The 15,454-nt window shown below is 51.8% G+C and overlaps 3 protein-coding genes across 3 annotated transcripts; 1 reads left to right on the plus strand and 2 right to left on the minus strand.

Moving 5' to 3' along the window:
* Positions 1-92: 92 nt before the first annotated feature.
* Positions 93-4,962, minus strand: EME1 (essential meiotic structure-specific endonuclease 1). Its single transcript, XM_057379365.1, has 8 exons — positions 4,234-4,962; positions 4,023-4,150; positions 3,757-3,849; positions 3,221-3,339; positions 2,890-3,022; positions 2,269-2,384; positions 1,054-1,243; positions 93-736 (listed from the first exon to the last, which is right to left on the minus strand). Exons 1-8 carry the CDS (start codon positions 4,904-4,906, stop codon positions 560-562), a joined length of 1,629 nt encoding a protein of 542 aa, XP_057235348.1. The 5' UTR covers positions 4,907-4,962; the 3' UTR covers positions 93-559.
* A 149-nt stretch (positions 4,963-5,111) lies between these two features.
* Positions 5,112-8,336, plus strand: MRPL27 (mitochondrial ribosomal protein L27). Its single transcript, XM_057379377.1, has 4 exons — positions 5,112-5,159; positions 6,567-6,689; positions 7,403-7,470; positions 7,913-8,336. Exons 1-4 carry the CDS (start codon positions 5,138-5,140, stop codon positions 8,117-8,119), a joined length of 420 nt encoding a protein of 139 aa, XP_057235360.1. The 5' UTR covers positions 5,112-5,137; the 3' UTR covers positions 8,120-8,336.
* Positions 8,337-8,365: 29 nt separating this feature from the next.
* LOC130581336 (uncharacterized) lies at positions 8,366-14,611 on the minus strand. The gene is made up of 5 exons (XM_057379376.1): positions 14,467-14,611; positions 13,742-13,863; positions 11,845-11,943; positions 11,227-11,391; positions 8,366-9,832 (listed from the first exon to the last, which is right to left on the minus strand). The coding sequence occupies exons 1-5, from the start codon at positions 14,552-14,554 to the stop codon at positions 9,686-9,688; spliced, it is 621 nt and encodes a 206-aa protein (XP_057235359.1). The 5' UTR covers positions 14,555-14,611; the 3' UTR covers positions 8,366-9,685.
* Between the last annotated feature and the right edge of the window lie 843 nt (positions 14,612-15,454).

The following is a 15,454-nucleotide window of genomic DNA, read 5'->3' on the forward strand; positions in this document are numbered from 1 at the left end:
AAGCCTTTGCAGTTCAGGGAAGCAGCAGGAACAGAAGGCATACCCATACCTGTTTATATTCAAGACAACACATTAAGAAGCAAAGATTATTCTTCAAAATTATTTATTTTATAGAAAGACAAATAAAACAGCGCCAGTACTATAAACTGCGTGCAACTTGTGTGCTTATGGAAGACGYTTCACCATCTTTTTTGTGTAAACTCAATTCATTCAGCAACTTTATCCAACTTTTTTCCTGCTACAAGGTCTAAATGTGCTTCAAGTCTTTAAACAAGGATGAATGAGTGTTAYCTAAGCACTTCTTCACAGAAGAAAACGGAACACTTGACCAGACAAACGGTAAAACTCTTATTCCCTGGAGCTACCCAGTGAAATCCAAAAGTGAACATTTCAACCAGACAAAGAGTAAAACCCTTATTTCCTGGAGCTACCCAGAGAAATCCAAAAGGGAACACTTCAACCGGACAAACAGTAAAATCCTTATCCCCTGAAGCTATCCGGTGAAATCCAAAAGGGAACGCTTCAACCAGTCAAACAGTAAAACCCTCATTCCCTGGAGCTACCCAGTGATATCCAGACAGAGGTCAGGATCGTGGGAWGTCATCTGCAGGTAGATGCGTCGGGACAGCTCCGGCCCGATGCGCCGGGAGGTGGCTGTCACACCCTCCCCACGSTGCACGGGGATGTTGGCCAGCATGTTCTCCCGCTCCTGGTCCGAGGAGCATCTCTCGTAGGCCTAAAAGCAACACAAAGGAACAACGGGATCACCCATTTGCCTCCAAAACACCAGTCAGTGCTGTGGACTTGTGAGTGCTCTGCCCTTCCACAATGTCCACTCATTTTTCACCTGGTTGCTGCCCAGGTCCCATCTGTGAGCCTGGAGAGTGGGAAGCCAGAACAGCAGATGCCAAGGAATCAATTCCTTCACTAACTTACTGAACCACTCATATGGAATCACTGTGCCTAATTTAATATTGATTAAATTACTTCTCCCACCCCTKGCATGAGCTGGCTGCCTGCACACAATGCTGGGTGTTCCTGAGGCATCCTCACCTGGATCAGGAGCTGAGGAGAAGGGTAGGCAGACACRATAGCCTCAGCCATCTCAGAGCTGACACGGTTAAATTGCTGTATCTGCCTCTTCCAAACTTTCAAGAGACCCTTTCCGGAAGGATCCACCTTCACCCCTCCGCAACAGCCCTTCTCCAAGTAGAAAGAGAACCCTGTGTTCTCTCGCTCTCGCCTGGGGAGAACAAGGAAAGAGGAAACAAATGAGACAACGAGGCTGTGAAGAAAATCCTGTCCCTGCCATCTGTTGTCACGGAGCCAGAGCGCCGTCCCTCACTTGAGCTGTCAGAGGCACCAGWGGCATCAAAGGAAATGTGAACAATTTGACACTGTTTTCTTTACATGCATTCCCAATTTCTTTAAGACCCAGATTGCTACTGAAAAAGAAACAATCCTATACTTGGTAGCAATCCTGACACAAGCCAAYGTGCAGACAAAGTGGTAAACAAGAATTCACCTTCTGGCTGTCAACCATAATAAAACACTTCTAGATGTCATTTTTAATGACATCTCRTCTCTTCTCATGGCTGACATGGAAAACCCTGCAGCTGCTGTGACAGGAATGCCAGGATTGTGTGAGACTCTGCAAGATGGCTTTCTTAGCTATCACTGTTCAACAAACTGCTGTCCTCCCTTATCAAAGGAAAGAGCCAAGWGGTTCATTCTCAGGCACATCTCTTGGTTACACACTGAATAAGAAAAGCTGGCACTGTAAGAGCCCAGCCCTACTTGCATTCCCATCCCACTCTGAAAATTTGACTGAGAACAAGAGCACTATTTGTTGTCAAGGCTCCAGTGTGAAATCTGAGGGTGACAAGGCGTCAGAACAAATTGTCCAAAGAAGTTGTGGATAYTCTATCCCYGSAAYTGTTTAATGCCAGGTTGGATGGAGCTCTGAGCAACCTKGTCTAGTGGAAGGTGTCCCTGCCCATGTCAGGGGGTTGGATTAAATGATGTTTAAAGTCCCTTTCAACCCAAACCAGCCCGTGACTATGACACAGCAGGGTCTGTCCTCATCCCTCTGTGGGCAGGACATCARTTTCAAGAACAAGTCCTGTGTTGAAGGAGCTGCATTAGCAGCTGTTCTGTTGCTTGCTCATTTCAAAACCATTATATCCTGTGTTGTACCTGCTAGTTCCTCCCAGTAATTTAATATGCAGCCTCTCCAAATGTGGGACCAAACCTCCTCTGYTTACTCACTTGTATGGTGCCTCAGCCACAGCTTTTGTGAACATAGTGGCATATTCCCCGAGCTCCTCATTGCTCTCAAAAATGCTGATTTGGACTTGTGTGCTCAGCTGCAGATCCACCAGGGCCTGTATCACCAATGGGAACAACAAATGGGTCAGTCACRTCATACCAAATCCCACTTTTTGTCAGCAGAAAAGTTTCACAAACATTGTGCTGTAGGACAAGAACATTCGCTCTCACCCCATTTTGAGAACAGTAAATTTAAGGCACTGAAGTATTTAGGGCCAGTCTGTCTCCTGACAGTTAATATCACCCTGTTAATAGTCCTCTGAGCTGCCTCAGCTCCTCCGTGGCTCATGTTATGCACAGACCACCACCAGTGGGCTTTGCCAGTGGGCCATGAATGGCAAGAGGTGCTGAGACTGACATCAGTATCCAGGTGAACGAGACTCATCAGTCTGTGTGGGAGCAGGAGGGGAGCTGACCCCAAAGAGCACTGTCCACAGACTGATGGACCAACAAATAATGAAAGCTGCATATTCCCACCCGAAAAAATGTGTGACAGGGTCAAATGTTCAAATACTGGCAGACAGCAGATGATGGCTGCAAGTCTGTTTTAAAGGCACTCACTTCTTCCACATCCGTTCTGGTTAAGTCCAGGCCAGAATCATCAACCTCCTTTTTTCTCCTTTTCCCCCGTTTATTTTGGCTCCCACTCACTGATGACCTTCGCAGCCTTTGTTTTGTCTGAACTTGGAGGGACCTAAAAAGAGTAAAGTAAGACTGGGGTGAAAGTCTGGATGGTTCTTTGCTTTTGTTTCTGTATAAAAAAAATGTTGGAGCAATTCTGGGAATACTTCTTATACTCCAGTCTTTGCTAGAAGAAATTAATGTAAACATCTACAGCATTTTTCAAGGCCCCGAGCAAACAGAGAAGCATTTGGAGGAAAAGAAGTCTGACCTGAAATAATTTTCTACTCCAACTACTGCCATAGCCAGAATTTTCCCAGGCATTTGCTCCATCACACCAGTTACATAGTTCTGCAGGGTCTCCTGTCTTTCTGCACAGCCATCAGCATTCTACAAAGATGAATTAGGGGAAAAAAGGAGTTAAACCACTCTGAGGTACACAGAGAAGCACAGCAAAATATGGCCTTGATTGTAGGTCTGCACATAAATCTGTTGACCCTTGCTCTTCAAGGCAAGCAGGCAATACTTAATCCCATGTAAAGTTATAGCAGAAASAAAGAAAAAATAGTCCCACTTGATGCAACAATGGAACTCCTCAGGAATGTGTGAAAAATTTTAACTAGGAAAGAAAGCTTGTCTGAACTTTTTATTAYACAACCCATTAATGGCTCCGAAACCCAGATTTCTGTTTTACTGAGACCCTGTATTCATCCCACATCAAAACCTTCCTGCCACTAACAGGGATGACAAAACCCCAGTTTTGCATCAAGGCACATTCAGGAGCACAAAAGTCATGAGCATTCTCACTTGTTTGTAGCTGTGAGCCATAGACAAAAACTCCTTCAAGCCAAGCAGAACCAGGACATTTGGTTCTTCTGTCCATTCATCTCCTCCTCCCATCTGTTCAGATATGAAAACAAGGCAACGGTCTGTTTAAAATTCACTCAGACTCCCACTCAGAGCTCTGAGTAGGGCGATTAGAGGGTGTTTACTGGGGTTACTAAATACAATTACTAACGACTGCAAATAACGCGTGAAAAAAGGGCAAGATTATCAAGATTTTGTTCACATACCTGTGATGACACCGTCTTTCTCCTCCAGGTGATGCTGCAGGGAACAGCGTGATTCTCAAACACACAGGAATAATTTGCAGCCTGCAAAGCACTAAGGATCTGCTCACCACCTTCTACCTGCAAGATGACTGAAATCGGTGCATGGGTCAGGCCTCCACAGCTAGGAGAAAACAGTCAATACAAGGCAGGTGCACGCTGTGAGGACAACTACCTGGATCTAGCACCACTGTTATGTATTTCTGGCACTCTCCTGGCCGCTGAGCTTTCAGCATCTTGGCAACGGCTCTCTTCCTYTCTTTCTCTTCCTCCCGCTCCCTCTTTTCTKCTTCTTGCACTTTCCTTCTTTGACACGCATTYTGGCAGACTGCCTCCCTTTCGTTCTGACTGTACTGCCGCTTCTTGAGAGGGAGGGATGCTTCTGGCCTTTCTCTACGTACCGGGGAGCTACTAGGCCCGTCCGAGTCGACTGACAGCGAGCACAAGGACGATGTCTCAGCACTGCGTGTACCGTTGTCAGTGTCAAAAGCCGCTTCTCCAGACGAAGCCAGGTCTTCCCGCAGTCCTTCKCTGTCAGGAGCCATCAGGCTGCTACCAGCACAAAGCCCAGATACCTCTGCTGTATCACCACCGCCCAAGCTGAAAGGCTCAGCCTCCGCTCCCACCCTCATTTTTAACCTTTCGTGCAAAGGGACGACGTCGATCACCTYCTCGTCCATCTCCTCGCTCTTGCTGCTGAACGTCTCGACAGCCTCTTCCCTTTGAGCATCGGGAGATGGCGACCGCGGGCGGCTGGGCTCCCCGAGGCGCGGGGASAGCCCCAGCAAGGAGGCCAGGCAGGGCAGGCTCTCCCCCTCGCTGCTCTCAGACGAACCATCCTCCGCCATCCCGCCCGTCCCCTCCGGGGCGCCCGCGCCCGCTTGAGGGCAAAGCCCGCGCCGGCCGCTGGTTGGCCCGGGGGCGCGTGCGGTGCGCGGCGATTGGTCAGAACGCGTGGGGCCGCGCGCGCTCGGGCCAATCGTCGCCCACCGCGCGCGCTGGGACCAATCGCCGCGCACCGCGCGCGCACCGCCCTCCCAGCGGGAAGAGGAAGAGGAAGGGGAAGCGGCGCCATCAAGATGGCGGCGCTGGGGCGCCTGTGTGAGTCAGGGGTTGTGTCCGCTGTYTGCCCTCTGAGGGGTGGGAAGCCGCTCTAACCATGGAGTGGGAGGGAGGAGCACGGGAGGGATATCCCAGGGAAGTCGCCCCGCGGAATGCCGCGCCTCCGGTGGGATATCGCAGCCGGTAGCGCGGGGCCGAAGCTTTCGCCTTGGCCTAGAGCTGTGGTGAAATGGGCGGATTTGTGTATGTGAAACTGGAACTGTAATGCGTCTTTGCCTAATTTCCTGTAGTTTGTTGAGTCTGGGAGGCTTTCATTTACTTAATAGGCCATTCCTGAAATTAATGGGGTCTGGTAGGGGCTTTGTAGAATTATGGACAGGTTTAGGTTGGAAGGAACCTTAAAAATCATCTTGTTCCAACTCTCTGCCATGGGCACGTACACCTTCCATTGGACCAGGCTGTACCAAGACCTATCCAGCCTGGTCTTAGACACTTCCAGGGACAGGACTTGTTTCTAGCTCACTCTGATAATTAATTTAAACTAGTGATTTTACTCAGGTTAAGGCAACAGGATAACCACTGTTCTGCATTAACCTGCTGCTTTAGAAGCTAAATAGAGGGATTCYGAAAAATTGGGATTTTCTCCTAACTGTATGAAAGAAGGTGCTGAAGAGATTTTTAAGATCATGATGATTTGGGTTGGGAGGGATCTTGAAGATCATCTAGTCAAACCCCCTGCCATGGGCCAGGACATTTCCACTACACCAGGTTGCTCCAAAGCTTCATCCTACGTGGCCTTGAACACTTCCCTTGAACTGGGAGGATTCATGAAAAAATTGTGCTCCTGACTCCCTTCTTGCTGCTCCCAGGGCTCTGCTATCCTTTGAGCCATTAATCATAGAACCACAGAATCACTAAGTTTGGAAAAGATCTCCAGTATCAGCAAGTCCAGCGTTTATGCTCCTTCTGGAGTATCCTCAGACTGCTCATGGCTGGTGATAGATGCTAACACATTGTCAGAATTGAAGTCTTCTCATTTGTAAGATTTCAGGATGGGACTGTGAATAAATGCCATTTCAAAGGGGAAACTGAAATAGATCACAGCTCATCTTTTCTCAAAGCACTGTAACACAGTGAAATCCACAGCAACCAGTGACATCTGTGCTGCAYATTACAAGAATGAAACAGGAATTTGTGCACGTCCTTTAACATCATTGTTTAGCGTTTCATTCTTACCTGAGCAGCAGCAGCATTTGAGATGTGCCCTCTTTTCATGAAACTTAGCCCATGATGGTCTAATTTATCTTGGAAGTGCTTTTTTTTTTTCAGGGCTTTCCTTTTGCTTTTAATTTTAAAGCCTGACTTAACTGATATCCTTTACATCTGATAGAAAAAAAATATATGCAATAGTTTTTTCAACTGATATTGTTCTCTCTCCAAACCTAGTTCTGGCCGCTCCCCAGACAAGCCTGGTTGCTGTCAGATGGGCTTCTAAGAAAAGTGGGGGCAGCTCAAAAAACCTAGGTGGCCGCAGCCCTGGGAAGCGCTATGGCTTTAAAAAAGTGGAAGGTAGGTCTGATTTGCATTTCACTGCTTTCTTCACAGCTTCTCTCCCCTGGTACCAGTCAGTTGTTGAGTGTTTTGGGAGGAGGTGGGCAGGGCACTTTTCCAGGAGAAAGGGAAGGGGAGGATCRGTGAAACCTCGTGATCAAGGGTCGCTGGTGGGAGGGCAGGGTGAGTCAGCTCCCCCCACCCCGCACGAGTCCAACGGCTCTCAGCCAAAATTGCCTACAGAAAATGTACTTTGGTTCTAAGTTTGCCTCTTCAGAGAGCCCAGGAGGAGGGAACGCTGTGGGACACCTCATAAGTGCACTGCACTTTCCCCCCACGCTGGGTGGAAAAACTGAGCATTTCCAGTGTTTACAGAGGAGAGATTTACGAGGCTTAGCAAAAGCCAAAGTGCAGATTCTTGGAGTTGAGTGCTTAATAATTATTGGCTTTGCTGMTGGAAACATACTGCTGTAAATGTAATAAATGCCTTCAGCAGCTAGAAGATGCCTTGTACCCTTGAAGCAATCTTTTCAGAAATTTGACTTTTTGCCATAGTCAATCTGTTGCCCTTTTATTTTCTGCTAACAGCATTTTTGTTCGGATGCTTTTAGCACTTTAAGTCATTTTTCCTTAGAAAATGCCTACAAAAAAAGCTGGGATTTTTAAGTACCATTATTTGTGCTCTGCAAGGACTCTGGGGAGCTGTTTCTCTGACTGTTYCTCTGTTGCAGGTGCCTTTGTCCATGCAGGAAACATTTTGGCTACACAGCGGTTGATGCGCTGGCATCCTGGCGCTCATGTAAGACCTTTTCTTTCTCTTCTTTCTCAGAGAACAGCAGCCCCACACACTCACTGCCTCCTCTGTTTCAGTCTCATTCTTAATGCTCATCCCTGTGTTCTGTTTATCCCAACATTGGGTTTCATGACCTGATATTAGTCACAGAACCTGCTCAGAGCCATGCTTGTATCCATGGGTCTCAGGGAAAGTCTGCAAGTTATGGATATCCCAAAACACTTCTGTGATTTGCCTGGGCACTTGTGCTTCAGTGGGGAGTGGGGTCTTGTGTCTCGTACTGAGCACCATTGCAGATTTRCTGGAAGCAAGTTTGTGTGGTTTTATTTTAAAATACAAAGCAACAGATGCTGTTGAAGCCAGGATATCAGAGGCAGACCAACGATCACGTCTGCTTTAGCTGTGGATGCCCAGCCTCTCATTTCTAACACTCCTCCTCCTCTCCCAGGTGGGGATGGGCCGTAACAAGACACTCTACGCCCTGGAGGATGGGATTGTGAGATACACCAAAGAGGTCTACGTGCCCCCACCCCGCAGCAGCGAGAGCAGGGATGTGATCTGTCAGCTGCCCAAAGGAGCAATCCTCTATAAAACCTTTATCAGTGTCGTCCCTACCACTGAGGTAGGAAGCTTCAAACTGGTCACCATGCTGTGAGCCTGCTGTGTCACATGGGCATGGATGGGAAGGACAGACCACTGCAGCTGTACTGGCATCTGAGGACAAGAATGGCTCAGAAGATACCCGTCTGGGACTTGGTTTTGCTCCTGAAGCACTTGTGATCTGTGTTGAGGCACTGGGATCACCTGGTGGCATTTTTAGGAGTGTWTAATAAATGCTGTGGGGCAGCTGAAGATCTTGGCTGCTCATGGAATGTGTTACCATGGTCATTTAGTATCTGGAGAGCCTGTTTGTTCCATTGCACTACTAATTGAGTTCCCTCTACTTTTATATCAGTACTTGTCCCACTAATAATTCCCTCTATCTTTACTCTTTTTTAGTCATTACTGTTCTATTTGTACCTTAATTCATAGTACTGCAGACCAGATCCTTCTCCACAATGACCTAATGTGTCCCAGGAAGCTGGATTTTTCCCTGTACCTCATTCACCTCAATGATTAACTCAAATATCTCAGTGTTCCATTCATTGGCAACATGAGGCAAGTCCACAGGCCTAACTGTAACTCATGACTAAGTTCTGGGGACCTGGTAAGATGCCCAAGTCTAGGCTGGTATTTMAAGCTTAGCAGCTGGAGGTGTATGATAAAGCATTATTCAGGATATTAATCCTTTTATCTCTGAGTCATTACAAGACATTTTTGAGCTTATATTGCTCAAAATAAAGGAGCCCCAATGCCTCATGGCCAAACCAATCTCATTTTATCTACAGGTTTGTAAACAATTTCAAACATTGACTCTGCAGTAGAAAACAGGTTATTAAAATCAGTGGGGTAAGGACACCAGTGTTGACATTATTGGACAATTCTTCTGCTYTGCAGAAGACCAGGTGAGCTGGGTCAGCCACACTGTCCACCTGTGCATCACAGCTTTTGTGGAGACCACCAGCTGTTCAGTCCACACGTCTGTCCTTTCCCAGCCTGCAAATCCAGTCCCATGGTTCATCCCAGTGGTCAGTATTTGGGTATAACCCCTGTGGCTCCTCCAAATCTGTGTCAGAGGTCTGTACAGAACCACTGTTGGTCACAGGGGCTGTTGATGCCCGAGCACACAGAAATGCTCTGCTGCACATGATTCTGCCATTCACAGGTGAGGATTCCCACCTGGCAGCCAATCCAGATACAGGAAGATCCTTTGTAACGTTAGAAACAAGTGAAGCAGCACAACACCACCAGTGCCTGAGGTCTGATCCTTGGTACAGCCAGCAGTGCTGCCTCACAGAGGTATGAAATGCTGCTCCTGAGGAGCTCTGGCCCAGCACACCTTCCCCTTGGCTTTGCCCTGTGCAGCTCCAGCAGCTGGACCTTTGTCTTTGGTGTTTGCCAGAGAAGAGCTTTCAGACATGCATGGTTGCTCTGCTCAGCATGGTACCCAGCGATGGCTCCGTGGTTGTCCTTGTGCTGCTGGAGGGATGTCACTGGTGGCTGGGTCAGGCTTGGTTGTGTTTTCACTGATCTGGGTGAAGGTTTGGCCATTCCCTGCTGAGGAGAACAGTGTCCCAGGCACTTCTGTTGCTGACAGCACAAGTATGCTGAGGCCAAGGCCTTACACCGCAGTGTTTCGCTGAGTTTGGTAGCTGAGAGGGGCATGGAAAGGGTCTGGAACACCACGTCTGTCCAAGGTCTCGGAGCTAATTCCTGTTCCTGAGAAAGCTGGAGGATGCCTCAGAGCGTGCTCATAGGGAGGCGGCATCTATTGAGGAGAGAGGAAGAGCATTACAGCGGATCAGAAATAACCAGGAGATTATCCCACCTCTTCTTACAGAGCGGATGAAAAGGCTCACATCCACCACCAGCCTGAAATTAAACCCCCGCAGTCCCCCAGCGCAGCCGGCTGTTGGCTGGGGAACACCTGGAGATGAGAGCATCAGTCTGGAACACAGCACAAACCTGCTGAGAGACACATTCCCACCTCACACTCTGTGCCAGGTTCCTGATCTTCCCTGTTCCCCCTCAAGGACTTGGCACAAGGCCAGAACAAACTTGACTTTTGTTAAGAGCRGGCTATCATTCACTTGCCCTTGACTAAAGAAAAATTACTGGGACTTACACAAGCACCTACAAACCAGGTTTCTACACAACTTTTGGCGGTGAGTCACTGCACAGCAGCTGAGAGGAACCTCCAGGCCTTGGCACATTTATTTTGGCAGAGCTGGACCAGCTTTCTCCCCACAAGTGACAGGAAGGGGCATGAGAATGTTGCGGAAGAGTTTCCATTGCATTTCCTCAACTATTTGTCTTTGGGGCTTTACTCCCTGCCTGTGCCCTCACTCCCGGCAAGGTTTGGGTTGCGAGGGACCTTAAAAACCATCCAGTTCCAACCCCTGCCACGGGCAGGGGTACCTTCCACTATACCAGGTTGGTACTTTTTTGGGCAGGTATCATTAGATAGTTCCAAACACTGAGGGGCAAGGGCCAACTATGCCACACTTTATTGTACAGCTTTAAGAGCTCAAAATCCAGGTAAGTCAGTGAACTTTCAGTTCTTTACTCAGGGTTTCAAATGTTTCTGTTCTGCTTTAGACAATGAGGTTTTTGTGAACAGGAGCCTTTCGGGATGCTGCCACAGGACCTACTTGGCAGATGCACTCCCTTTTCCCTGTTCTATTRGGGGAGTGCAAATCTCAAATATCATGACAGGCAAAGCCTCCTGCTCATAAATAAGCCATAAACGCTTCATGGTAATAGCAAGGAGCCTCCCAGGAGAGTCCTGCAGGGAGAAGGGAGCAAGAAACCACGAAAGCCTCAGACATCCAAAAATAACACTCCTAGCCTGGACTTGTATGGAGCAGGTGATCCRAAGAGCCTGCCCTTTCTCCCTGCGGCTCTGCCCTGCCGCCTGATACAGGCATCTCTGCAAATGCACAGGGGGAGGGGAGATGGATCATTAACCAGCACAGATGTACACCAAAGGAGCCTCCCGATACACTTTGTGCTTTCCCAGAGATAAAAGCTATCGGGGCAAGGCAATCATAGAGCACAGAGTCCTTGGCTACCACCAGCTGCTGAAGCAAGACACAGATATGGAGCACAGTGGGGACTGTCATGGGCTTCTGGCAGCCCCACAGCGCAGGGAGGGGAGCTCACCTCCTGGGATGGCTCTGCCCACAGCCCAAACCTGTCGGCAATCATCTGATGGATTTCCCGCTGGCGATCTTTCTTCCGCACGCTCTCGTAGCTGGGCAGGCGGGGCTGTTCCCAGGACGGGAGCTGGTACGTGCTGGGGGGTCCGACGCAGAAGAGCTCATCTCCCTAGAAATGCCCATCCCAGAAAAGAAAGGTCAGTGCGATGGTGGCTCTCTTCACTAGAAGTTCATGGCCTGGTGCCACCTTGAGTTAATTCCAGGTTCAGAGTTGTAGAAGCCCTTTCTTGAACCTCCAGAGAGGAAATTCTCCCTCCGGGAGGCAATTACACCTTGACCGGCTTTGCAGGATCCCAAGCCCCCAGGATCTACCACTGGCCCTTCATGCCCAAACACCTCAGGGCACTGTGGTGTCCTCTGCAACATTCCTGTCCCMCACACCCTGCCTCCCCCCGGCGTTTTTACATACTGGCAGCACATCCCAAAGTTGCAGCGCAGCACCAGAAGATGCTGCCCAGCACCATTTGCCCCAGGTGAGCCCCATAACCAGAGTGTCTTTGCATGCTGATGAGCACCCTTGCTCCCATTCCCGCCCAGCTCCCAGCACAGATCCTGCTGTCACCTGCAGGCCRGGGTTCTCAGCAGCATTCTCCAGCCGTGAGGTTCCATGCTGGGGTCCCACCAGCCGCTGGCTGCTGCTGAAATAGGGCGGRGGGCGCTCCTGGAATGAGGACATGAGCAAAGCTGAAATCCCTCACATCCTGCCCAGCAGAGAGCAGAGCTCAGCCAGCTCAACCAGGACCCTGGCAGAGGCAGAGCTGTTCCCTCTGCTTGTGTGGCTCCTGCAGCTCTCACTGCTGGCAGCAGCTCCTGCCTGTTCAGTGACACCAAAACTCCAGGACATCCTCCCTCCTTCCAAGGGCCAGAGCACAGCCAGAAGGACAGCCTGGGCCCTGGGGCAGGGTTTCACTGAGAATCAGTAGAACCATCTCTTTTTGGCGGACAAAAAACCCAACACAACTGTTCTGCTGGTGTAGATAAGAGCTCCATCACGTGCTCAGAGTTACAGAATTTGAAGCTCTTATCTACTGAGGCTGTCATTTCAGSATAATGCAGCAACCAAATCTGCAGGGCAATCACTGTGCTGTTCCTGAGCTGCCTCACTCCAGTTAAACTGGATTYCCTGTCAAGGTGTTGAGCAACAGTGAACAGAAATCCTGTTCGCAGAGAAAAGTCCCTCAAACCCGAGCCAGGACTTGATCCATGGCAGTTCCTTGCTCTCAGAAAATCCCATCTCTGCCAGCAGAAACCAGCCCAGAGACTCSCAGGGCAACCAGAGATGCACAGGGAGGACTATGAGTGGCAGATTTACTCTGGCTCTTAACAACCACGGAACTGTTTGTGTTGGCCCTACATGTAGCATAGCTACAGAGGCTGCAGGAAAACACTGCCCAACTGTTGTTTCAGTAACTGATGAGTAAAGCCAGCTCAAACTACACCTGCCCAAAAGCTGCCTCACACACTACAACTGCTTCACTTTTTCTGATGGATATGCATCCTGTATATTTTCCAAATGATGCTAAAGTTTTGAACTTCSCACCTCAAAGCGCATCCCACATTGCCTCAGGGAGCAGCTCTGAAGGGCCAAGAGCACCCAATGCATGCCATGGGCAGGCTACAGKAGGGARGAYAGGGAAAGGAGWGGAGGCARWGGATCAGGCAGGGACACCATCAGCRCAGCCCATTTGCATTGTYRTATCTGCTGGGGACTTCCCAGCYTGTGCTGGCCCATTAGATTTGCCWTTCACAGCACAAGTCTTTCCATCCCTTGAGAGGGAGGCTGAATATCCGCTCTTCTCCTGGGGACTGTAGAGTGGTACCTGCAGTCATCCCCTCAAGAGCCATCCCTGCAGCTCTGGAGCTGAGCTTTCCCCAGGCAATCACCACYACAAAAGCAGCGCTGCCTGCACACGCTGCTCTTTTCCATCAGCTCCCCTAGTTGAAAGCCAGCCCCAGGAAATTACAGATGCGAGTGAAAGGGCTTTGTGTCTCACTGCTYCTTCCCCAGGAGCTGTGCACAAGAGAGCCAGTTGTCAGGGATGCGAGCTTTGTCTGCCTTTGCCCTYAGCTTCCAGCCCCCTTCCCTGCTGGGCCCCTTCCCTAAAAGCAGAGCCCGACCCCACACATGACTGTGCAGGGGGAGGAGGACCTCCCCCTCGGGCTGTGTGGGGAGCAGGGAAGCCTGTTAGCACCGGGCCTTGAAGATACAACCCCAATGGCACAGCCAGGCAGGGCTGGGTGGGTGGGAGGATGAATCTCTGCGAAGAGTGGGAGCAACGAGGCGGCAGAGCCCAGCTCTGCTTGGAGGTCCCATGTCCGTCAGCAACTCCAGCCAGGCTGCAGGAAGGGAACCCGGCGGGGCAGACCCGCAGACCCAGAACAAGAGAACAGGAGCTCGAGGAGGGGACAGGCAGGAACTCGGGCAGGAGGAAGAGAGGGAGGACTCAGAGGACACTCACATACTGGCTGGGGGTCTGGAAGAGGCGGCAGGAGCAGAGGAACTGGCAGCACATGGGGTCCCGGTGGTACAGGAGTAGCAGCAGGATGAGGATCGCCACGATGAAGACGGAGGTGGACACCGCTGCCAAGACAAGGGAGAGGCGAGTGAGCCGGTGGCCCGTGGGCCTCCTCCGGCCACCCGCTCTCGCCCCCCGGATGCCTCTTGGAGAAGCCGGTTCCACCTGCTGCCCGTCCCAAGAGCGCTAAARCCCCTTTGTGCCCAACATCTCTGTCTCCCAACGAGACCGGGAACAACCTGCAGAGCCGGGAGGGGCTCACCCCATCCCGAACCGCGGCTCAGGGATCGACCCGCGGGGACCGGCACCGGCACCGCCCGGGGYTCTCGGCTCCCGCAGCACCACGGCAGGGCGCCGGTTCTCCAGCTCTCCGGTCTCCCGGGAACCCGCGGCTCCCCCCGGCCCACGCGCGGCTCCGCGGAGCCCAGAGACACCGCCAGCCCCAGAGGCACGGCCAACCCCACCGGCACCGCCAGCCCCCGCCGGCACCGCCGCCGCTCCGCTCGGGCCCCCGGCACAGAACCGGCCGCTCCCCCGACCGCTCCCCCGCCCGCCCCCGGGTATCGCCTCACCGGCACAGCCCGGGAGGCACCGGCAGAGGCCGATCCCGCCCGGCGGCCGCCCCCGCTCCGCTCCCGGCCCCGCCGGAGCCCCCGCCCGCCACTCACTGGCGGCGATGACGATGGCCAGGACGTTGCTGTCCATGCCGGCGCTGGTGGTCTCCGTGTGACCCGAGGCCTCCCCGGGCTGCGCCATCCCGACCCCGCCGCCGGCAGCCCCTGCCCGCCGCCCGCACCCCACAGCCCGCGAGGGGCGGGGCGGGCCCGGGGCGGGGCGAGGGGCGGGCGGGCTCAGCCGCTCCGCTCCCGGGGCTCCCCCTCCGGACGCACGCCAGGGTCCCCCCGGTTCAYCCGCGGCTGCCCCGGCCCCGTGCCGCGGTTCCCGGAGCCCCGCCAGGCCGCGTGTCACAGCCGGGATCGGGGGCACGGGACAGCCCCAGTGCAGCCCCGCTCCTGCGGAGGGAAAGCTGGGCTGTGCCGCGGGAAGCTCCCGGCCCCGTAGGCACCAGGAGGTGCCCGGTCATTAGCTGATTAACACCTCAATTAAGTGCGATGTCAAGGCTAAGTATCCGGGTACCTTCAGGGCATCCGCTGCCAGGGTGTAACCGGGCTCAGCCTGTGGCTCCGGATCATTCCCGAGCTGTCACTCTCCAGCTACCGGCTTTGAAAACCCCGAGGTTGGTTTTGGGTCACACCTCACCCAGCTGAGGAAGGTGACCCTGACCCAACACCTTCACAGCCTCTTCCCAGGAAGGATTTAGATCCTCACTGTGTGAGGCCAAGCTTCTTCCCCCACCCTTCACCCCTTCCAGCACACCACAAAAACCCGACACACCACGCTGTAGAGATATAGATATATTTGTGGAGATGTTGCATATTTAAGACAACTTTACATAATGCTTCTGACACAGAGTTTTGGCGTCCTCCCCTGTGTGGCGCCTCTCCCCCACATTGCTCCACAGCCCCGAAGCACCCCAGGCAGGAGTGGGTGCAGGACGGGGGGGCTGAGTGCCAGCAGGTACCTGCCCTCACACATGGAGTTCTCAGTCCCCTCCATTTCACAGTACACCTCTTGCATCACCCACATCCTTAAATT

Source organism: Malurus melanocephalus, unplaced genomic scaffold (genome assembly GCF_030028575.1).
Source record: "Malurus melanocephalus ecotype Western Australia unplaced genomic scaffold, MMel_1.1 scaffold_403, whole genome shotgun sequence".
NCBI lineage: Eukaryota > Metazoa > Chordata > Aves > Passeriformes > Maluridae > Malurus > Malurus melanocephalus.

Excerpts from the sequence above, each read along its gene's own strand:
- MRPL27 (XM_057379377.1), top strand. The coding sequence starts at position 5,138 with ATGGCGGCGCTGGGGCGCCTGT. Across the intron at positions 5,160-6,566 it reads GGCGGCGCTGGGGCGCCTGT|TTCTGGCCGCTCCCCAGACA; the intron begins GTGAGTCAGGGG and ends CTCCAAACCTAG. Across the intron at positions 7,471-7,912 it reads GCTGGCATCCTGGCGCTCAT|GTGGGGATGGGCCGTAACAA; the intron begins GTAAGACCTTTT and ends CTCCTCTCCCAG.